At 40.2% G+C, this 23,758-nt stretch overlaps 1 protein-coding gene across 2 annotated transcripts; it reads left to right on the forward strand.

The window, feature by feature from the left end:
- Nucleotides 1-518: 518 nt before the first annotated feature.
- Nucleotides 519-22,677, forward strand: mllt1a (MLLT1 super elongation complex subunit a). 2 transcript variants are annotated; one of them, XM_058638931.1, is made up of 12 exons: nucleotides 519-647; nucleotides 6,396-6,576; nucleotides 8,006-8,088; nucleotides 9,220-9,363; nucleotides 10,868-10,993; nucleotides 12,260-12,898; nucleotides 13,547-13,637; nucleotides 13,836-13,947; nucleotides 14,989-15,088; nucleotides 15,661-15,738; nucleotides 16,658-16,729; nucleotides 16,947-22,677. In XM_058638931.1, exons 1-12 carry the CDS (start codon nucleotides 636-638, stop codon nucleotides 17,073-17,075), a joined length of 1,767 nt encoding a protein of 588 aa, XP_058494914.1. In that variant the 5' UTR covers nucleotides 519-635; the 3' UTR covers nucleotides 17,076-22,677. The 2 variants fall into 2 exon arrangements, with proteins under 2 accessions (XP_058494914.1, XP_058494915.1); XM_058638932.1 differs by having other exon boundaries at nucleotides 15,661-15,729.
- The last annotated feature ends 1,081 nt before the right edge of the window (nucleotides 22,678-23,758 follow it).

Here is a 23,758-nt window from a genome sequence, read left to right on the forward strand (position 1 = left end):
GTAATGCACGTTGTATGATGAGTTTTTAGATACTTTTACATCCAATTTTTAGGCCAGATGTATTAAATACATTACATTTTTAGAGATGAAACTAGTAAATTTCTGTTTCCCTGTGACTAACTATCTATCTATCTATCTATCTATCTATCTATCTATCTATCTGTTGCAAAGTAATTATTGTATTTCAAGTTGCAGGAGTTAGATAATTGATCATGCATTTGTCACATTAATGGTAATAGTCAGAGTGTGACACCCGTACAATTGAATCTAGATCAATCAATTAGCATCATGTGCATTTTACAATTGAAACAGAGCTGTGGCCATTGGGACGAGCCCGCTGTCACTCGAGAAAACCCCCACTAAATGCTTTAATTGTATTTGCAGATCGGGGACTGTCCCGCCTTTCCAGTGCACTGATTGGTCTGTTTCAAGAGTGCTTGAATTCACCGCGCTCTGATTGGCTGCGGGAGCTTTCTGTTTTGGTCGCCTGCCAGCGGCCGTATGCAAGGGGAGGGGACGCGGCTGCCTTCCGCTTCTGGGCTGTAGGATTGACACACAATGAGGAGCGGAGGCAGGGGAGACGCTCTCAAAACGCCGCTGTAAATAAATACAACATTCACTGAGGCCGGAGAAACATGGAGAACCAGGTACAGTGGCTTCTGTGTGTGGTGAAGTGGCGACGGGGCGGGCAGCCGTGAATCCTGTGTTATTGTCGCCAGAACAGAGGGAGAGAAAAAAAAGCGCTCCTGCTGCTAATGAACTCGTAGTTGTTTGGTTCTGGAGCTATGCTAGCTGGCCACTCATACATCGGTATTTACCGCTAGCTGCAGCTTCACTCTGCCTCACCATTCGCCATAGCTGTAGCTACAACCGGGCACACGAGGAACGCCTCACACTCCGTTTTAATCCGCATTGCCTTGTTTCATAATAAGGAGCAAATGCATTCAATGGAACATTCCGAAGCCCATTTTGAGTCGATGTTTCGCGTTGCTAAGCTAACTCAGCTAGCTTACTCTACCTTTCTGGAGAGTGGCGGCCGTTGGCTAAAGGCTAAGGAGCCACTACAAGGCGCTGGGAAAAAGATCTGTCCTCCAGTTTAGGCTGCACAGAGGCGGGGTGGTGTCTCCACTGCCAGCGGCCTGGAACCTGAACACATGCAATGCTATTAATACTAACAATCACTGTAAACCCTCTTAAATATATTCGCTTTATGTGTCAGCCTGAGGTACATTTGTACTTTTACGCACCTCAATGATTGTAGACTGTAATGCATGTAAGCATGGTGGGAAAGCTGACAAATCCTATGTGTGTGTGTTCTTGTGTGTGTCTGTTACTTCTTCAGGATCTCTTTTTTTTGGCATAAACACTGACCACGTCAGTACCAGTAGTCCTCATGGAGACCCAAACCTGGTCCTGATTAAGCAGAACCGAATTTCTTGTGAACTTGTTAAGAGTTGAGTTATGGTTGTGGTCGGGCATTAACTGGTAAGGGTAGGGATAGGAATCACAGGGTACCTCACAAAACGATACATGGTCCACGATACCAATAATATCATGATACAACGATGCTGTGATAATCAATATATTGCAAGATCATATAGCGATATATCATATCATCTGTCTAACTGAAAATAACAAAAAGTCAGTGTAAAGTTTAAAGTGCATGAAGTCTATGTATTGAACATGGATGTGGCAACTCTTAACGTAGCTTTCTCCACCACTATCCCAGGTAACTTCTGCCCAAGTTTCCCTCGTTCAATTTGAGCAGCGTCACCACGTGAGACACGAAGTGGTAACGCCCGGCGAGTGAAACTGGCAGGGACTGTTTACCTTTATTACTTTTAATTCACTTATAATTCAAATATTGACATTTGCCCTGGCGTAACGATTATCGTATTGCACAAGGAAAGACAGCAATATATCACCAAATCCATATTTCGACCCACCCCTAGTTAAAGTTAGGAATAACACTTTGTTTAGGCTGTGCAAATGAATGGTAATCAATGCAGTGTCCTAAAAAGAATGGCTGTGAATATGTGTGTTTTGTGTTTTTAAATGCTGAGCTTCAATCCAGTCATGATTGCTGAAGAGTACCCAGCAAAACTTTGAATGTCCAGTGAGAAATAACATTTAGGAGGGTCTATTGGCAGAGATTATATATTACCTGTAAGTATGGTCATACAAGTGTTGAATCGCTTTAAAATTAAATAAAAAACTTTATTTCATAGCCTTAGAACAAGCCTTGTATATGCACTTTAGGCAAGGCCCATGCTTTACTGGTGCTGCCATGTTTTCACAGCATCCTGAAGAAGCATAGTAGTCAGAACATGAAATATTAAAGAGGGAAACACAGAAGTAAAACAATGTTTCAGACCACAGCAAAGAAGAAAGAGGACACAACAGAGAGAGTGGACAGAGTTGTGGAAAAAGAAGTTATATATTTGCTGGTTTGCAAACACCACCACAGTATGCTGATGTGCTTGGGAAGGGGCGTCCAAGTCCTCCATTTGTTGTGATCTGCAGCCTCTCCATTAGATGTCACTCATTCTTACACACTGGAACTTTAAAGGCTGGCATGTAAATCCTTGAATCTAGCATTTAATTGTATACTTTACCCTACAAATGTGCTTAGTAAAGATTTATGTCATTATTAAAAGCTACATAATTTGTTTAGTAAAAAGCAGGAAAGTGGGTAAACTGAATTACACATCTACAAACTCTAAGGGAGAATGGCTGATACTGTGAATGCCTGAGGTTACTCAGGACTATATTTCAGATGGTTAGGCCACACACACACATGAAAAGTGGCTAAGACTCTCTTGAAATTAGTCCCCATTCAGCATTTGTCCCTTTGAGGTTTTAATGAGATCTGTGAATGTGGAGCAACTCTTCTGCTTTAACTTAAAAAGATGTCTAAATTGTCTACTACATGTTGCCTATCAATAATTTGCATTCATTTGTTCTTATGTTGATACGCAAACATATGCACTGTTGTCAGTTTGTTGGAACAAAACCTCCTACAAACTGCAATATGATGATAGCTATTGAGTTATAGGCTATGACTGAAGTTAGTATAGAATATATAGCAGGTCATGCAGCTGGAACAACCCGAAATTAAAAATATTTTGATTTAGCTGTATAATATAAACTAGGCATTTTTTGTCAACACTCACTGATACTCTTCAGTAGCTGGGCTAGAAGTACCTGATAAAAACATTACATGGCTGATCAGCTTCATGTTTGTCTTTTAGATAAAACTTAGCAGACATGTCTCTGAGCACTGCGGTTGGAATGACACTCATTCACACACCCTTATTGCAGTACTTACTGTCTTGGGTGCTGCAGATAGACTGTTTATGACCTCCCACGTGACTCTCGAAAATTGTCCATTTTCCGGTGCAGGTACCTTTTGAGATCATATCATCTTTCATGTATTTAAGTTTGTGCATGGTGAAGGTTTTGGCAGAAACCTGCAGCTTCATTAAACACAACCACTGTCGTGATTGCTTGTTTTGTGAGTGTCCTCTTCTCAGAAAGCTCTCTGACTTTTCATTTCAGTCATGAGCTGAATGAGATTAATACAGTCATGAGGAGTGTTATTTACATGGCAGCTGGGAGGTCATTGTTTTCATGGGAGCCAGTGCGTCTGCCAAAATTTGCTTTTCCCCTCAATTGGAACACTGTCTATGTGAAAGAAAGTGAGGGCATGCACACATCATCTCGGTATAAGTGGCGTTGTCCAATTTATTTTCGTATCCCCTGCACTGCCTTTAGTCAGTGATGGTTAAACGTGTTGTCCATCTGTTACTGGTACAATGCAGTGATTAAGAGAGACAAGACTGTTTTCTGGACGCATGTCTCCAGGCTTTCTGATTTTCAGGAAGTTCCACACAGTCTATATTTTTGACTTTCATATTGCCTTCTAGGATCTTAATGGTCTAATAATTGAAATTACAAACATGTAGACATACATTTATGAATGTTTTGTATAGAGCTGAAACGATTAATCGATAAATCGATTATTAATCGATTACTAAATTAATCGCCAACTATTTTGATAAACGATGAATCGGTTTGTAGCTTTTTTCATGATTAAAACAAGATTTACGATTGTTTAAGCTTCTTAAATGTGAATATTTTCTTCATTTCTTTGCTCTGGATAACACAGAAATCATTAAAAGTGAATCATTTTGGTTTGTGGACAAAACAAGACATTTGAGAACATCATCATTTCCAGGTTTGACGAAATCTTTTAAGGTTTTCTGATATTTTATGGACCAAACAATTAATCGATTAATCGAGAAAGTAATCGACAGATTAATCGATTATGAAAATAATCGTTAGTTGCAGCTCTAGTTTTGGCCGTTCCCTTTCATCTTACTTTTATAGTTTGACATTGTTCACTTAATTTCAGTCTCTGTCAAAGCAGTTTCTAACATGTTTCTGTATTTTCTCCAGCAGAGCACTTAACTCTAAAACATGATCATTTGCTGCTTTGAAATCAGTTTTTATTACACTGATTTTAGGGCAAAATAGGGCATTAGATAACATCATCAGGGTGTTTATTTCATTGTTGGCTGGAACTAAACATGTTATAATAATTACTTGCTGCTAAAGACATCATCTTTGTCTTTAATTTAAAAATTGAGCTTGTTCATTTTTGTTACAGAATTTTTTTTGTCTGTGACTGTGACTCATTTTTGTCCCAATTTTTATGTTGTCTTAATCACATTCCTGGAACACCTCAGGGGTTGGAGGGTTGATTGGGGGGGTCGGCAGGGTAGTGTTCCCTGGCTGCTCACTGTGGGTGTGGTGGAGTCTGGAGTTTAAGGGCATTACTGTCACAGAATGGCTGGGCAGAATGCCAGGCAGAGGAGGTGTGTGTGTGTGTGTGTGTGTGTGTGTGTGTGAGAGTGAGTAAGTTGGAGAGAGCTGGACCAGCTCATCTCAGTCCTGTCTCCTCTAATCCCCCCCACTCAGCTCAAGCTCACGAGCTGCTCAGTGCCGGGGCCAAATCCCCACATTCTTCAGTCCCTCCCTGGACATAAAGTGCCTTTATCTGTCCCCTCTCTTCACCCACCCACCCCTTGTTCCCGTTTGCACTCTATCTCTGTAGACTCTTCACTTGCTGTGACAATCATCACCAACTCTGCAGCAGCACGGTGTCATTTGCTGTGTCCCGTTGCAGTTATAATGCTTGGCTAAGAGCGGTAGTGCGGCGAGAGTGTCCTCTCTTTCTGGGCTAACCTTTTTGAGATCTGTTGGCTTGGGCAGCTAATCACACCCATTCTACACGGACCGTCCCGACATTAGTCCAGCTTAGTGTTTGTCTAAAGTCTAAAGTCCACATACTCAAAATAGAAATTGAGGTTTTATTCAAGGTGGAATCAGAAACTAATGAAATATAGTTACTTTGGATTAATCTCACAGCTGGTGTTGCTTGTGTATGTACTTTTAAGTCAAAAACATTTTCTTTAACAAAAAAAATCACCCTGCTTGTAACAATGTTTTTATGTGTTTTTTCTGTATTTATTTAATATAAAGCTTTGGATAGGAAACAAAAGACGTGTGAAGGGGTTACTCTGCAAAGGTTTACAGCTGGAATTGGGCCAATATTGCAGTTGTGTGGCATGCTCTCCAACCATCAAGTCCCTGGAGCAATCAAACATGAAATACTTTACTGTTATTTTAGCGAAATGTCTTATTGCATGTATTCAAGTCCTTTTTATATTGCTTGTTCAGCTCAAGGTCATGTTTTATGATCATGAAATTATATTATTAAGGAAATACCAGTGAGAAAATGAAGAACAAGCTCAATCCAAGCAAACCCCATGGACTGATGTTATTGAAATTATAAAAATGTTGGGAGAAATAAAAGGTGTGGAATTTCATAAAGACCGTAAGTCTTTTTTTCTCTGTAAAGCAGTAAATCGATCATTCTTTGAGCCTCTGATGTTGCTGGGGGTGTCATCATGTAGAAGAATGGTGGTGCCAAAAGACAAACACATTACAAATTCTTAACTATTGTACCTATCATAATTTTCTCTAACAAGAAAAGCAAAAAGCAAATAATAAAGCTGTGATATTTACCAGACATGGTGTTACTAAGTATTGGTCAGTGGATGGCAGCTTTGTTTGTTATTCTCGAAGAGTAAAAGGTTGAATCCTCCTAAACTTGCTTAAAAAATTCTGTGCAATGTGATTTTAAAAGTCAGGTCATTGTTTACTCCCTTAACAAAATTCACAAAGGTTGACCAGATGTGTCCAAACCTATTCATACTATTAACTGTTTGTTTATGAGTAAGCAGGGAATCCACCATGCAGTTTAAACGGAAGCAGAAATTCTTGTTTATTCATACAGTTATTGACTTTTATTTCTGCTCATCTCTTTCCAGTGCACAGTGCAGGTAAAGCTGGAGTTGGGTCACAGAGCCCAGCTAAGGAAGAAAGTGACATCAGAGGGTTTCACCCACGACTGGATGGTGTTCGTCCGAGGACCAGAAACTGGCGACATCCAACATTTTGTAGAGAAGGTTGTCTTCCGCCTGCATGAGAGCTTCCCAAAACCCAAGAGAGGTAAGGCCTAAGGACAAAAAACTGTGTGTAAGTGTGTAGACAAAAACACCTGCTTTTTTAATGTCTGGGGGGGGGCACATCTGTGCAATATTGTAGCGCATGATTTCTGAAAATATACTATATACTATACTATACTACGTTGATATCAGCACAATATCAACTATTGAGGAATATTTAGATTATTTGTCTCTGTGCATGTCCTCACACAGAGCGACACTGAACATAGGAGCTCAGCTTCGCAGCTGAGACACTAATAGATCGCTGCCGTTGTTGCGGGCGAGTGTGCCTGCAGTTACAATGTTTTAAACTTTTAAAAAGTCTAAAAATGTTTTATTAGACTAAAACATTGAAATATGCCAATTCTGATATGATCATGTACTCAAAACGGACGGAGCAACATAACGAAGACAAGTTACCTTACCGTTTTATATGATTTGCCGTGTTTGTAGTCGAGCTGTGATATGCAAACTGATGCTGGCAAACTTTGCATTTGACTTTTTTTATCACCGTCTATTTTTGTAAAATGCTGCCACACTGCTGATGTCTTTGACATGGATGTTAGAGGAGGACTGACTGTAGCTCAACATTAAATAAAACCACCGGAAGTTCTGTAGTCTTTCTGTCTCCTGTGGGTTGGGCTAATCCAAAATACTGAAAACAAGGGGGGTGTTCTCTGCGGACACGCTGTGATCTGTGGAACAGGGGTGCTCTAAAAACACCCCCATTAGCACTTGGTACATTCCTCCAGATGAAATCAAATTAACCATAGACTGTATGAAATTAACATGGCAAAAAGTCGACTTATCAGAATTTGAGTCGAACCAGAACATATTGATTGTGTTCAATAATCCCCTTAAATAAGAAAAGAAAGCACTTTGTTCATCCCCAGGTGGGAAAATGTGAGGTGTTAAAACAAGCAGAGAAAAGAGCAGGTTAAGACTTGTTAATGAAAATACAATAGGGATATTAAGGAAAATAAACAAATGGCTAAGTTTGATGATTATTAAAAAGTACCTGCTGTAATTACCTAAATTTAGAGATGTTTTTCCCATATTGCTTGCGTTATTCATCAGACCGTTTAAAACTGTTGTCAGTTTGCAACAAAATGGTGACAAAGAAAATTGTTATATTGCATAAGGTTTGCTTGAAAGGTGATTCACTTTCTCATTATTGATAAAAGGTACTCTAGTACCTGTCATATCCCTGTAAGAAGCTGCAGAATCCTCCTTTTGGTTTGAGGTCATTTATGAATGGAGCTTGTCCGTGTTGCTGTTTTTTATGTTCAACGTAGTATTATTTGATACACACCGTAAATACACTGGTGGATTTGTTCATAACAGTTTTTTTAGGGCAACATTATATTTATAAAACAAAGTGTAAATACAGTGAAGTTGTAATTATATTCATTGACATGTTGTTTTGTCCTCAGTATGCAAGGAGCCTCCATACAAAGTGGAGGAGTCGGGCTACGCAGGCTTCCTCATGCCTATTGAAGTTTACTTCAAGAACAAGGTAAGTTTGAGTGGGCCCATATTTATCTTTGGGCTGCTGACACTGAAAATGTATAAATATTTAAAATACATTTTTAAATGTAGGTCAACAATAGGTGAAAGTCAGGGATATAACCACAACATCAGTCACTGTGCAAAATACAGGATCACTGAAACCAAGAGAGCAATCCACCTTTTTCTAGCAGAGAAACATGGCCTCAGAATTAGTGATGCCGACTCTTGTCATTCTAGCTGCACACTGTCCTAATGCATGCTGGAGGTTGCCATGTAATTGACCTCCTCAATGTTATCCTTTTATTGCCTGACGATATCACCAGTCAGAGTCTGTAATTCTCTGCCTCAGTTTTCCTTCCTGAGTCTTGAGGCTAATGGTTTTGCAGAAGTAGTTTGAGGTCAAGTTCTTGTGTCTAAAATAGGTTTCCTGCTTAAGTTGACAAGATGCACCCTTATGAATAGGGTAAGGATTTCAGACATCAGAATGGAGCTTGGAGAAAAGCTGCTGCTTTTTTTGGCTTTAAAGGAGCCAGTTGAAACCTCCTTGGTGATGTCCAGGAGGTTTTGCTGGCCGATCCAACTTGTAGTGGACCCCACAGTACACTCACGACATGCTGGAGAACGTCTTGGCTTTCCCTGAAAGTGCGTTATCTGGACTACTATTGCTGAACCTTTTTCTACACCTCATTCATACACCAGAAGATTGATGGTTCTTGGACCTTTAAGTTGCTGTCAGACCCTTAAATGAAACATGCATCCACCAAGTCTTCAGTAAACCTCGGGAGTGCTTCCAAAAATGTTACATCCTCATTTAGCCTGCAATTAACACTGTGGACAAATATGTCAAAATTTTAAGGAAGCAAGATCCATCTTGCCTTTCCCTTAGGTTTGCTCTCCCCCCTCATTAAACCTCCCCAGCTTCCCTCATGAATGTTAGTCGTGTTTATTGGTGCACCAGTCGTGTGTGTGTGTTTTATTGACCCAAGTGACAGTTCATTCATTCATTCATTCTTTTCTTGTGAAATATGTAGGTATTGTGGAGTAACAAACCAAATGATTTTCTGTCACTCATGCTTTTACAGGAATGTACAAATGACACATTAACTAAATAAAAAATATCTTTTTTTTTTTATTATAGGAGGAGCCAAAGAAGGTGTTTTTCAACTATGATCTATTCCTTAACTTAGAAGGGAATCCCCCAGTCAACCACCTGCGCTGTGAGAAGCTCACCTTCAACAACCCCACCAAAGAATTCAGGAGAAAGCTGATCAAAGCTGGAGGGGTGAGGAAGACAAATACACAAGACGAATTACTGAACAACTGTGGGGAAAATTAGAAGTCTTTGTTAGCAGTAGACCATCCACTCTGGTTGTTTGCTGATGTAGCCCAACTAAAAGTTTGCCTTTTTCTCTAAATAAACCAGAGCCCTGATATATTGTATGTTGGGTCTAGGGATGGGCCTGCAGTTATAAAACAAATCAATGATTAGACTAAAACATTGAAATATGCCAATTCTGATATGTTCATATACTCAAAACAGATGGAGCAACATAACGCAGACAAGTTAGCTTACCGTTTTTATATGATATGTCATGTTTGAGCTGTGATATGCAAACTTTGCATTTGACTGTTTTCCTGCCATCAATTTTTTGTAAAATGTTGCCACACTGCATGTTTTTGACATGAATGTTAGAGGAGGACTGACTGTAGCCTAAAATGAAACGCTCAACGTTAAATAAAACCACCAGGTGTACTTTAATCTATCCGTCTCTTGTGGGTTGGGCTAATCCAAAATACTGAAAACAAGGGGGGTGTTCTCTGAAGATACGCTGTTACCTGTGAAACAGAGGTGCTCTGAAAACACCCCCATTAGCACTTGGTACATTCCTCCAGATGAAATCAAATGAAATTCACACGGCAAAAAGTTGACCAATCAGAATTTGAGTCAAACCAGAACGTATCGACTCATAAATTGACCAGTCGACGGGGACTAATGCATTTTTCACCTAGCTACAACCAGCCATTTGTAAAACAGTTCTCAAACTGCATGGCAGACATTTCTCTTGACTACATATATATGTTCTCATTGTTTGGGGAAGTGTATATGTTATATTTACAGATCACATCTGACCTACTTCTTTCTTTTATTCCCAATATGTGATCCATTGATTTTAGCCAATAGCAGACCGATATAAAACTGAGTATTGTTTAGGGACTATATTTTCACGAGAAGTTTCTTCAAGGAAATCCCTGTTTGTTTAAGTTATTGTATCCAGTCGGAGGCTCTTGAAAGATTTGATAACAGCTTTTACCAAACACTAAAAATTGGATCATTACGACACTGACGTGTGCACACAAAAGGCTGTTTACTTCTTTGTCAGTGCTTTAATCAGGGTGATCAGACCTGTAGAAAGGAAGTTCATTCTTGTATAAAAGGCAAATATCAGTTCTACAAAAACTGAGCTGAACTCATTTTAAATTCAGTAAAGCATTCAGTCATTTATGGTGCTTATCCAGGTTCAGGTGACATGAATCATTTAGATTACATTTTATTAAATGACCAGGGAGTACTAAAAATATACCATAATAAAAAAAATCAAGGTCATATAATCCCAGGTTGATGAAATGGATTTTCCAGTATGTGTTATTAAAAACATTTTAAAGGGGTTTTTACATCACAGGCAGATTCATATTGAAAAACCATCAAACCTAACACTTTCTGTGGGACAAATGAATTGTAACATTTTCAAAAATTAACACCCAGATTATAATCTCTTAAATTGCAGGTGCTAGTGGTTCCAGAGGGGGCTGAAGCTGTGTCTCGACCCAGTCCAGATTACCCAATGCTCCCCACCATCCCCCTCTCTGCCTTCTCAGACCCCAAGAAGACCAAGACCTCTCATGTGTCAAAGGTTAGTTCATATTTTCAGTTTTGTCTTTCATTTGACCACAAAGTCACAACTTCAATGATTGTTCTTCTCATGATTAACTTTTATTTAAATATAGGGGTAGTGTCCTCAGTGAACATCATATGTAGTAAAGAAAAGGCGAGCTGACTAATGCCATAAACAACTAAATAATGTTTTTTAGTAACTGGCCGTCAAGGAGTTCAGAATACTAGTCCTGTCATTTAGGAGTTTCATATAGACTGTGGCTGCTTACCGTACACATCACACTTACACTTGGGTCTCATTTTCATCTTCTCTCCTTTCTCTCTCACACACACACACACCCACTCACACACACTGAGTACCCACAAGGCCACATCCTCTCTTAAAGGGCCAGACTCAGCATGAAACTTGCATATTTATGTGATGTATGTAACGGTTGGATTATTTGTATGACTACAATACAAAGTCTTATCTTGCAAAAGTTATCAGTTTTATTGAAAAGATTGAAAACACTGTAATTACATTAGAACAAACTGACAATACAAAAGCTGAGTATTTAAATGGTGTAGATTAAAGCCTTCTTACAACTTGAATGCTGTATTAGGAAACCGAAGGTCTGTTGGGCTAAGTGCATGTACACACTGTATTATTATTTTGCATGAAAACTTTAGGGGAAGAAAGTGCACAGTCTCTCTTAAAGTGTGTTTTCAGTCAGTTGCTTTAATCCCTGTGACATTGAACATGTTTGCAGGGAGAGAGGGATAAAAGTGTTGTGAGGAGCTGAGTGTAAATTTGTAGCATTTCCTTTTTACATATTTCTTGAACCTATTGTACATTACTGTTGTGGCAGTAGGTGTTTTGCGAGGTTTGTACGCGTCTGATGACATAACTATAAATAAAAGCCACTCCTATTGTTCTGGTGAGTTTGTATTCACCTTTCTACCACAAATGTTTGACTAACTTCAATAAATGTTTGAGTGCCTTTTTGTTTGCCATCGTTTTGTCAGTTAAAATTTGCATTTTGTTGCATCATCACCAGTATCTAAATATTGTTGATAATATAGCTCCTGTTGTGTTTTGTGCAAACCTCAGTGGTCTGCATGCATCCCAGATCCCGGGATGTATTCCGACTTATCCTATAATTGATAATTGGTTGGTAATAGGGGTTTTGACATCACAATTGTTTGATCCTTGTTTGTGTTCCTGTTTCCTTTGATTGGCATTGAGCTGAATGCTGTGAGAATAAAGTGCCTATGTCACAGGTTGCTTTGTTTTCTCTCTCCCCAGGAGCCCAGCAAAGAAGGAAGTGGTGGAAGCAAAGGACCGAAACCGCATAAACTGACCAAGGAACATCGCGAACGCCCCAGAAAAGACTCTGAGAGCAAAGCCACAACAAAAGGAGACAACGACAGAGATGGAAGCAGCAAGAGTGGCCGGGATCCTTCGTCTTCCTCGTCCTCATCTTCAAAAAAGCCGCCAGAGATCAAAGTGAAAGATGAAGTTAAGGTCCTACCCAAGGCTGCATTCAAGGAGCCTAAGCTCACCCTGAAGGAGTCAAAGATGGAGGGCATGTCCCCTAAAGGAGGGGGGGCTGGGAGTGGAGGGGGAGGAGGTGGGGGAGGGTCGGCAGATTCCAAAGCTCCGGGTAAACGACCCTCTGCCGTGGAATCTCCCAAACCCAGTGCAAAAAAGCAGAAGAAGGCCAGCTCAGAGGGGCCAAAGGGGCCGACCAGTGGAGCCTTCACAGGAACGTCTCCTCGTGTCTCCTCATCTGCAGCCAGCCAGCCCTATCCCGACAAGAAATCCTCCAAGGAAAAGGGTCGGGGGCCCAAAGGAAAAAACGACACACAGGAGCTGAAGGAGCCCAAGAAACTTCCAGAGTCTGAAGAGTCCAATTCAGAAGATGAGGCATCTTCAAAGTCAGAGGTAAGCGGGCTAAACGTGAACTTTTTTATATCTCGTATATATTTAACAATAAGATGTTTCATCTAGTGCTGCAAATAATTATTTTCATTATGGCTTGATTAATAAACCAACACTTAGGGCTGTTGCGGTAAATGGATTTTCACCTAAGTAAATTAATGTGACTTTATACGACTCTACCAACAATGAATTCACTCTCACATTCACACCTGCGGGCAATTTCCAATTATGTTTTTGACTGTTGGTGGAAACCAGAGTACCCGGAGAAAACTTGCACGCACACAGAGAGAACACTACTCCACCGTGCTTAAAAGGGGCTGTTTGACTATAGTTTCATATTAATTGGTAAAGGGTTTTAGGTTGTCGATTAGTGCAACTATTTTCATGAATGTGCCATTTTGGCGCCACTTATCAGGACCTCCATGCAAATGTTCCTGTTTTACTCGATAATAAGTTAATTTGAATTCAGTGGTCAAAGGTCAGAGTTATAGAAATGTGACTGTGGCCACAACGTAAAAATACATACAGTACTACCTCTTTACCATGTACATAATGAAGCTGCATTGATATGGAAATACACTGCAATTTGTTTGGTTGGTGACGTATCAACCATCTGTTCATTTGTCATTTTTTCTTCATCTCCACTTACAGCAGTCGGCACCTTCCAGTCCTTCCAACTCCAGTTCCAGTTCTGACTCCAGTTCAGATTCAGACTTTGAGCCAGGACAGAAACAAGGACAAGGTACAGTTTCTTTTCTAAGAGCAGAAGCCATTTTATGTTGAGATTTAATTGCAGTAGAATACTAAAAGATGTATAGATTTTGATTGGCGTTTGTTTATATACATATAAATAATAATACAGTAATGGATTGTGTCATGAGTTGAATCATAATTTTGTAATGGCATTTAAAAAAAGTAAGTTTGTCTGATTCTGTCCCAGGACCCCTACGATCCATGGTGGAGGAGATCCAGTCAGAAGAGTCAGATGATGATGACAGCAGCTCAGAGGAGGAAACACCCATCAAAACAAATCCCCCCAATCGCGACTCTAGGTCAGTCTCTTTGAAGACCCTTCTCTTCTAGACTCTGTGATTTTGCACTGCCGTCTGTCACCAACACCAACCAAAGTAGGCATCTAAACATCAGTAAATCAATTGTTGCTTTCAATAGTATTTACATTGCATCCACTCAGAATGCTGTCACTAAAACACGCATTAATGGCAAGATCACAGATATTTGGCATATTTTGCCTTAAAATTGTTGTCCAACTTAGGTCTGTCACTTTATTGCAGAAATCACACACATAGCATAGCATCATAAATATAGCAGTGCTACATGTCGGTGGAGTTTCTCAGCCACCCAGGTCATAATCTTCTTCACTAGTTGGCTGTGGGTGACTCGACTTGCTTGAGTTGAGCTGAAGATGTTTCTCCTCTTATCCAAGAGGCTGCTTCAGTTCTGACTAAATAGTGGGAAGAACCAGGTATTCAATGCAAATCGTTCACCCTCCCAGTTTCAGGTTGTTGGTTTCCCCTGAGATGAAGTGTGAGCTGCTCATTAGGGGGGGTCACCTGAGAGGCGGAGTCTGCTATTGTGTGGGTGTTAGACTTCACTGTTTCACTGCAGTTAGCAGTGCTAGTTGATGCATCCACCAACTCTGTTAGATCCAGACCTTAGCTCTTTCTCTACTCTTTGTGCTTCCTGCTCTTAGGGCACGTGAAACTCTGCTCCTGACTTTTCAGGACAACCTGCCATGACTCTGTCATCCTGTAGCACTCAGATCTAGACTCAAAGCAAAGCTACACCACGTGACCAGGAGATTAAAGAGATAAAATCATCAATCTCTTGATAATGTATCTTTTTTTATATACTCACAAATCGACCCTTTACAGTCATACAAATAATTCAATATTAATTAATCCTTAATAGTCAGGATTGACTGATGGGTTTTTTTGGTCTGGGAACACAAACCAAACCTTATGATAAATTCTCAACCACATGCATTTAAGTACAATGCTGAGCAGCATCACAATGTGTTCTGCCTGTCTGTCTGTGTGATTAACATCTGACCTCACCGTATCACCCTCTCTCAGACTCAGCCTGGACAGCGAGAGTGACAGCAGTGATGGCTCGCACCGCCCCAGTCGAGACCCCGCCCCGCCCCCACAAAAACACAGCTCCTCCAATAACAAAGTGAGTCACACACACACTCATTTTACTGCCTTCTCTCACTGACACATGGGCAGGGACTGAAATTGTTTTTCTCAAAATCAACTAATAAAATGTGTAGACAGGTGAAGACAAACAGAGTCTGAGTGGGACCTGCTGTTTATTTATTCTTTGTTTGGCAATCTTCGATGTTCAGAAATCAGCGTTATCCTCTGCCAACATTAATAGCATTCTCCTGAAGCTTAACTGTGGTTTTGTTAGAATAATAAAATTTGTTTTGTGTGTTTTGGAAAAAGCAGTTTAAAAATAATGGTCTCAAAGCCATTTGTTGGAATGGAGATGACTCATGAATTTTAAAGCATAGTGAATTTTTAATGTTTTTAATGTAGCTCCTTTTCCTACTGAAAAGTGGTCTGAAAGCTCCGAGGAGGCAGATAGTCTTGTACAAAGCCATTTTACATTTCAGCTGTGTTGAATGTCAAGGGGATCCTTCATAGTCTTCTGGTCTCACATCACAGTCTCTCATCTCTCCACATCTCTCTCCCCTCTCTCGATATTTTCTCTCCCTCGTTCCTTCTCTGATCTCTGTTCTGCAGGTATCAGGCAGAAAGAGTCCAGATTCCTCGTTTCGTTCAGAGAAGGTGTTGAAGAAGGGATACGACAAGGTAGGAAGGGTAAATCAAACTTTTTTTTGCTTTTAACTTTCACACACACACATGCAATATTATATCATTGTTCAATTCATGCATTAATGAATGAACAAAATACTGGACTGTGACCTGATCCACATGTGCAGACAGACTCTGGTCTTTGAACAAGATGATTTAGGTGTAGTGAGAAAGTTGAATTAAACCATCTACAGAGTTCAACTGATGAATTTTATTAGACATCAAACCACACACTGACTAAATACAAAAGAAAGTCCTACCTCTTTAATGTGATTCAAAGTGCAATTACCAGGCAAAAACTACCAGATTGGGTTACCAGATTAGCCAACATGACATTTGCTGTCATGTTGGCTAGTAGGATGTTTCAAGCATTATGATCTTTCCTTCTGAGGATTTTAGGCTCAGTGTTGTTCTCTGTGTCTTAAAAAGACTTCATCCATAAACGTATGCTGCGATCCCTGATTTCAGTTGTGGTCAGACAACACGTTGTATAAACCAAGTCTTTTTTTACTGTAACACAACAGTTTGAAGCTTAAATACTTTCGAAAAATGTACTTTTACTTTCGTAAAAAAGTATTAAACATCTGTAGAGTAAGAGAATCATTTAAGAGTGACGGCGAGGTCAGACTATATGATCTTTTGGTCTGTTATGATGGTCACTATGTCACATTAGGTGATCAGAGTCATACATTTGTGGCATGCTGTAGGGAGGTTGTGAGGCGTCTCGCATCTGTCCTCATCATTTACTGAGACATGTTACGCGGCATAAAATCATTGATTTTTGGGGCCGATGGGTTTCGATGCCCTGCATTTGTTGGATCAGGCTTCAGTGTGTACAGTAGGACACTTAAATAATTTGCTCCTGTATTAATCTTGTACTGACTGTGTTCACTCTCCTCTTTAATCCTATGTCTGAACCGTGCAGGCCTACACGGAAGAACTGGTGGACCTGCATCGCAGACTGATGGCTTTAAGAGAGCGTAATGTCCTACAGCAGGTGTGTGTTCACACATTAATTATGTTGATGACTCCGTTTGTTATATTGTCAAAAATGCTAAATTCCTGAAAAGTTTGGCTCTATTTAACCAGTCTAATTCTGTTCATATATAGAAATAATAGTGACTCTTTGGTTTGATTTTCGAAACTTGAAAGTCAAAGACACGGCATCTGTATAAGTGTTACCAAAATGATTTACTTTTCTTTTCATCTGTCAGATTGTTAACCTGATTGAGGAGACGGGGCACTTTAACGTGACCAACACCACCTTTGACTTTGACCTCTTTTCACTGGACGAGTCCACTGTCCGCAAACTACAGAGCTACCTGGAGGCGACGGCCACGTGACAGGAAGTGGAAAGCGGCGTGTGGATTGCAGCGGCGGCGGAAGTACGCGTGCCATCGCCTCTTCTCTGTTAAGGAGGTGACGAGCAGTTACATCTGTCGCAGCCGTTTCCCAGGTCTGACTGAAACATTGAACAACTACCACACAAGCAGAAACACACGGTCAAACACAAGCACATATGAAGACACCACCACCACCACCGCCGCCCTCACATGACTCTGGGAAGGAAACGGTAGGAGGAGGCTGAGGTGTAGAAGGAGGAGCTGATCTCCATCTACAGTCAGAATTTTCATCGCACATCTCTTTTTTTTTTTTTTTTTGGAGTCTGTGCAGAGCTGTGGAACCCACACCCACTTCACCCTCCTGCACACATATTGCTCCCACCTCCGCAAACCCAACACTTCCCCTCCTCTTCCTCCTTCTCACACGCACATTTCTTACTCGGCAGAACACTCCAGTTCCCCTACCCCTGCTGTGAGCTGGAGCTCATTTCTCTCCTGACTTTTGAGGCCTGTTTGTGTGCGTGTGTGCGTGTGTGCGTGTGTGCGTGTGTGTGTGCGCGCGCATGCGCCCATGTGAGCACTGCTGAGGTTAAAGAGGAGATGTTATGTTTGTGGTTACTGACTTCGCTTTGTTCGTGACGCTTGAGGACAAACAGCTGGTTTCCTTCCTGCCCCGAACACACACACATATAGATGCATTCAGGTAACACTTTACTTTAACCCCCTCCACAAAACTACAGTATTTATTGGCACTGCATTAAAATCTAATCATTGTTTTAATGGTTTGCAGCACACTTAAATGTAGTCGTAACAGAATGGAATATTAGTGCACTGTGTTGGCCTGAAAAATAAGACAACCCTGATTCACCACACGTAAAAACCGTGGAACCTTAATTTTGTGTGTCTTGGCTGCTGGACAGATTACTTAATACTCTTCTTGCGTTAATCTCTGCAGGGAAGGCTCATTCTCACTCATGATGAATTAATTTCTCCACCTTTCTAAAATGGCCCTCGGGGACGGAGAGTCTAACTGAACACTATTTGTTCACTTACTCTTAAAAGACACGATGAACACACCTGAAGTCTGTTGCGGTTCCAGTGACAATACTTAATGCTGCAAACAACCCATAATCCATCATTCTGTGGGAGCTCATATAACAACAGTTCTCTCTGTCAGGTTCTTGAGTAAAGGTGAACCCCCCACACACATACATTTAAAGCATGTTTTATTTCTGCCTATTTCATTAGGGATGCATGATGTTGGACTTTTGCCGATATCCATTATGCCAGTATAGTGCTTGGGCTGATGACATACAATACATATATTTTTCCCTGCACTGGACTGCACAGGTCATTTAGACTCTTGTGTAGTTAAATTAAAATATCTTTACATACAAGTTTTTACCAATAACCGCTGATACCAATGTCGGCCCTACTTGACACTGAGGATGCTGGAAGTAGATTATCCGAGTAGCTGCTTGTTATCTTTTCTCTTGGTCGTTCTACAGTAAACAGTTGTCCTTATGTAAATTCTATACTTGCTGAGAAATACTGTAGGTTAATAAACAGATGTCCTTATTGCCACCAACAACTACATTATAGTGTGTTTGTTATGCTCAGTGGTAGAAGGGGGTTAAAGGAAAGTGGTAGTTGGATCCATGCCCGTCTGTCTCCCTGGGCCTTTTTTTTTTTTATGTAAAACTGTACACAAAGACGTTGTGTGTGTGTGTGAGAGAGAGATAGAGACTATTTTTCAGGTGAAGTTTGTCTGTCTGAACATCTGTAAACGTATGTTCTCTTGAGTTTCCCTCTCTACTTCCTCACACTGAAAGCTGAGCCTTGGCCTCCTACCAACGGCATCCCCACCCACCTCTTCTTTCCACTGAAGCTCTCTCTCACTCCATCCCTCCTCTTCACCCTCCACCTCTTCCTCCTCTTCTTCCCATATTGGCGTGCATGAAAGGGCTCGACTGCTCACAGCCAGAGCAGTGGAGTATCACTCCTGAATTGCCTTCTAAGTGGTGCGTAGGGTTTAATGAAAAAGCCGTGAAAAAGTAGCCATACTCTTCTCCCAGAATCCAAAAAATAAGAAGAATAACATAGGGGCCACGCTTTTTTAACATTTTATTTTTCTACAAGTGCATTTTGTGTATTTATTCCCTGACTGCGGTTAAGATAACCTGTGAGCTATGAATGTATACCGCTTTTACTTTTGTACGGCCAGTAGCAGCAGCAGCAGCAGCCCCTCTCTAGTGCCTTCTTCTGCGACCTGCAGTGTGAGGGGGTGGTGTGCGCTCTTTAGCCATGGTCACACAGAAAGAAATCAACCCCACCCCCTTCAAAATAACCCAAAACAAGTGTAAGTGGGATGCCTGAATATCCAGTGTTGTCTTAAAGGCTTTCATCCCTGCTTCTTCTTCTCCTCCTCCTCCAGTGTCTTTATAGTTTTATCAGTGATTATTTCTGTCAATCAAGCCCTCTGGAAATTTTACGATGATTTTTTTTTTTCTTTCACGGTGGACATGTTTTTATGTACTTGCTTCCTGAGATTAGATTCAGTGTTACTAAGGTGACTGTGGTTGTTGTGTACATTGATTAGCTCTAGTAACAGTTGCATTCAGCTGTGTTGAGTGTTCGGAGTGGTGTTTGATTAGGGTTGGGATATTTGCAGAAAAAAAAAAAAAAGAAAAGTGGAGCATTTGATACCAAGTTAGCAGCACTTGAGCAGAATCTACAAAAAACAGAAATATAAGCTAAGCGAAGCACTCCTCCTGTTTTTGGTATTTGTCAGGGGCCTGTGTCATGATGCAGGATTAGTGGTGGAGTAGAAAAGAAGAGTTAAACCAGGCTGACTGGTCTCATGAAGCTGGCTTACTTTCACCGAGTCGTATCACTAAGCTCAGAGAGAGGTCGACTAATAATGAGGACACATGCACACACTGGTACAGACTACTGAAGATCACATGTTTAACAAATGTTTGTAGCCAAACCAGTTATCCTCTTTTGTTTGTTACTGTATCAGACACAAGAGCAGAGTATAACTTCTGGGGTGGATTTTAATTTAAAGTGAAAGTCTGAGCTGTTTGGTGGTGGTTAAATTTCATCTACTTTTTTTTTTTTTTTTTTAAACTTAAAGACTGGTATCTATATACTATATGTGCAGTGTGTTAATATTGACCAGTGCTGAACTGGCCATTTACTAAATATTACTAAACACTAGTATTTCTCACACAACAGAGAGGAGCGCTATTTATTAACAATCCAAATGCAAATAATGAAAGCTAGTTTGAATATTTATTCACAATTTATGAGTTTTTACTTTTTGTAGCATAAAAGAACACATTGATTAATCGAAAAAGTGATTGACGGGCTAACTGCAAGTGGAAATATTAGATTTTTAAATTGTTTGCAATGTTTGTGTCCGTCTGGCAGAGCTTCAACATTTATTCAATTAACAGATCAGCTGATTATATGGCAACTTGTTTATAATTAATCTGGTAAAATTTTCTCCAATGACTGTTAGAGACGAGCATGACGAAGACACAGCTCAGGATTCTCTAAAATTTTAGACAACTTTCCTTTTTTCCACTATTTTTGAAAAAACAAAATGTTAATTTGCTCAAATAATATAATAAGTCAATCCATCTATCAATCAATGGATGAATTTTTCCACCAGAAACCTAAAAATATTAATCTTACAGGGGAAACAGAATTGACGTAGTAGCAGATTATTTCAGGAAGATTCATTGATAATTTATCAAATTAGTTGTTACTTAATGTTCATTCAACTTATAGTTTCAGCTAAACTATACTTTATCACACTTGGCATTTCATAGCTTATGATTGTTTGAGATTTATCTTTTCCACTATTCTTACAATATTTTCTTCTGTAACTGTGTAAGACTGAATCACCGTTTTCTGCTCAAATTACTTGTAATCGGAGAAGAATGACTCTGCTCTTGGTCTGTTGTTTGTTCTTAGTGTTTTAGGGCAGTTCATATCCACAATGTTACTATTTCTATTTCTCTTTCTGTCCTGGATCCATCAGTGTGCTGTGCAGTGCCTTCTTGTTAAACTTGTTTAATGTTAAGGGAGGCCAGAAACCAGCTTTGTGAGACTGGAATTCAGGATTACCAGTGTTGGGCTCAAAGCTTAAAGAGTCAAGTTAACTTGCTTCAGGATTCAGGCCCCTGGTGTGTTAGTTCCTGTGGCCCCTTTTACACACACAGACACACATTATACCAAACCACTGTGTTGCAGACCTTCAGTGAATAATTCCCTCCCTGCCTTCCTCCCCTCCTCTTCAGGTTTTTTTTCTTTGTAGCTGACAGTGTTTTTATTCTGACTCTTTGATAGCTTTAATTCTTTGCTCTCTCTCTCTCTCTCTCTCTCTCCTGCTGTTGCCTGCCCCAGCTCAGCGACATGTAACACACTCCCTCTGCCATTACTGTAAAACGCTGCCTGAGCATGGAAAACATGTCTCAAACATTTTTTTTTCTTTTTTAAACTGGATCTCTGCCGCCTTATGTGCTCTGCAGTAAACCCTCTCTCGCACTCTCTCTCCCCCCCCTCCCCACCATCCTCTTACTCACTTCTTTACCCTTCATCCTCTCAAGTTGTGCCTCTGGCAACAGGACTTCAGGCCGTGATTACTGACTATTAACTTTGCAACTGTGTGAGTGACGTCTGACTGTGAGTGTGCTTGTTAGCGAAAGGAGGGAAACGGAAAAGTACTTCTCTTCCTGTCGCCGTCTATGTGCATCGATGTGGGAACTTTTAAGTCCTAGTTCATGAACTCTGACCATTGACCAGGCACTCATTCAATCCCTTGTGATGGCGGAGAGGGGGGAGTTAAATGGGGACTGGAGAAGACCCGCTGTCTACCCAGTCAATGTTTTATTTATGGACCTCTGCACTTTTGGCTGTGATGACTTCAGTACTTAACGTAGTTACCTGAACTGTATTTGTAAGGATTTTATACAATATTTACATGCAATACAATATGAATTTTTCCTTTGCCAACTTTTTTTTAATTATTATTTTTAATTTAATTGTCTTTATTTTGACGTGTTTGGTCACTATTATTCACAAACAAACATGTCCGTTGAATTTTTTTTAGGCATCAAATCTTGTTCTGGGGGATGTTTTTCCCTGTGTGTGTTTAGTGTATCATGATGCTGATGACAGCTAAAAACCAAGAAGCAGGTGTTTGTCGGATGAGCTAAACTTTATCACTGTCTGCTTCCAGTAATGAAAATAACTGGACCAGAACAAGGCCGTGAGCAGCCCAAGCTGCGGCTCAGGAAACTGAGCTAAATAAAACACTTATTTTCTGTGTCATGTCCAGTTCTGACACAGTGATGTCAGTTTTAATTATTTTTTTTATTTTTTTTTTTTCGGTACCCAAACGGTCATCTTCACATAATGTTATTGTTGTGATAATGTTAAAAGCCTGAAGAAACACAACTGTTGAGCTTTGGGGAGCTTGTTTTGAAGCCATTCATATATTTTTTTCTTGTAGACATCATGTGACTCACATTTGGAGCAGGTTCACAACTTGAATCCACACGGAACTGAAAGCCGAAGAAGTCATGTCACGTCATCCCGTCCAGGCTAAGCCTCTGTTTCATTAACATCTGTAATCAATGTTTTGTCTGTCATTGAGCATTTCTTTCGAGGAAATGTGTTTCTGGGAGTTTACTTTCCATATTTATTATGTCACAGTAGATATTCCAAAATTTTTACCAACGAGAACAGCATTGGCAGTTTTATCGTCATCACAATATCCACAAAACTCAACAACACACTCTTGGAAAGTAAATTCATCTCTTCAGTTGTAACCGCTGCTGTCTTTTAACTTTTACAAAGCCCCCCCCCCCCCCCTCTTCTGCTGTCATTACAAACATGTCTGAACATACCATGACACCCCCCACCCCCCCCAACTCACACTCTTGTCATTGTTTGAGCCATGAAGAGTTCATGGGTAACGTTCAACAAAGGCTGCAGAACATAACAAAGATAATGGTGCAAGCAAGCTGTTTAGAGAGGCAGGATTAGCACTTGATAAGTACAAATGTCCTGTTATTTCACTGATTAACAAAACCCACCTCTCTATTACCAAACCAAATCACTCTTAAGAGGCATTTTGTCAAATTCTGCTGATTAAATTGGTTCAGTTTTTTATTTTATTTTCTTATCAAATGTGTATCAAAAGCTCACGAGGGTCTCAGTATTTGATCATAGTTTGTCACAAATTTAAAATGATTTAATAACAAAAATGACAGTCAGAACAGAAACAAACCTACTTGTTAGATTACCCAGCCCTGTATTTTCTGTTTTGCAATTTTGAGTATCTAAATGAACGTAAAAATTGAAAATGGGAATACAAAATGGAGAAGAAGAAGGAAAAAAAGAAAAAAACACTCCCACTTTGCAACTCTATGAGCACGTCTGTGGGAGTGGAACATTTCAGCTGCACCTATATTATATATATAATGAGTGTATAATACAGCAAAATGTTGGAATATCTACTGTGTGGATCTTACGAGGACTAGGAAAAGGCAAAAGCATAGAGCAAATGGTTTGTTGCATATAAGTTGGAGGGGGGTGTGGGTGGGTTGCGAGGGGGCATGTGCAGATGGGGTGTTTCCAGTGTCAGTGGCTGTCATATTATTGTATGTCTG

The sequence above is a fragment of the Solea solea genome, chromosome 9 (assembly GCF_958295425.1).
Source record: "Solea solea chromosome 9, fSolSol10.1, whole genome shotgun sequence".
Classification (NCBI taxonomy): domain Eukaryota; kingdom Metazoa; phylum Chordata; class Actinopteri; order Pleuronectiformes; family Soleidae; genus Solea; species Solea solea.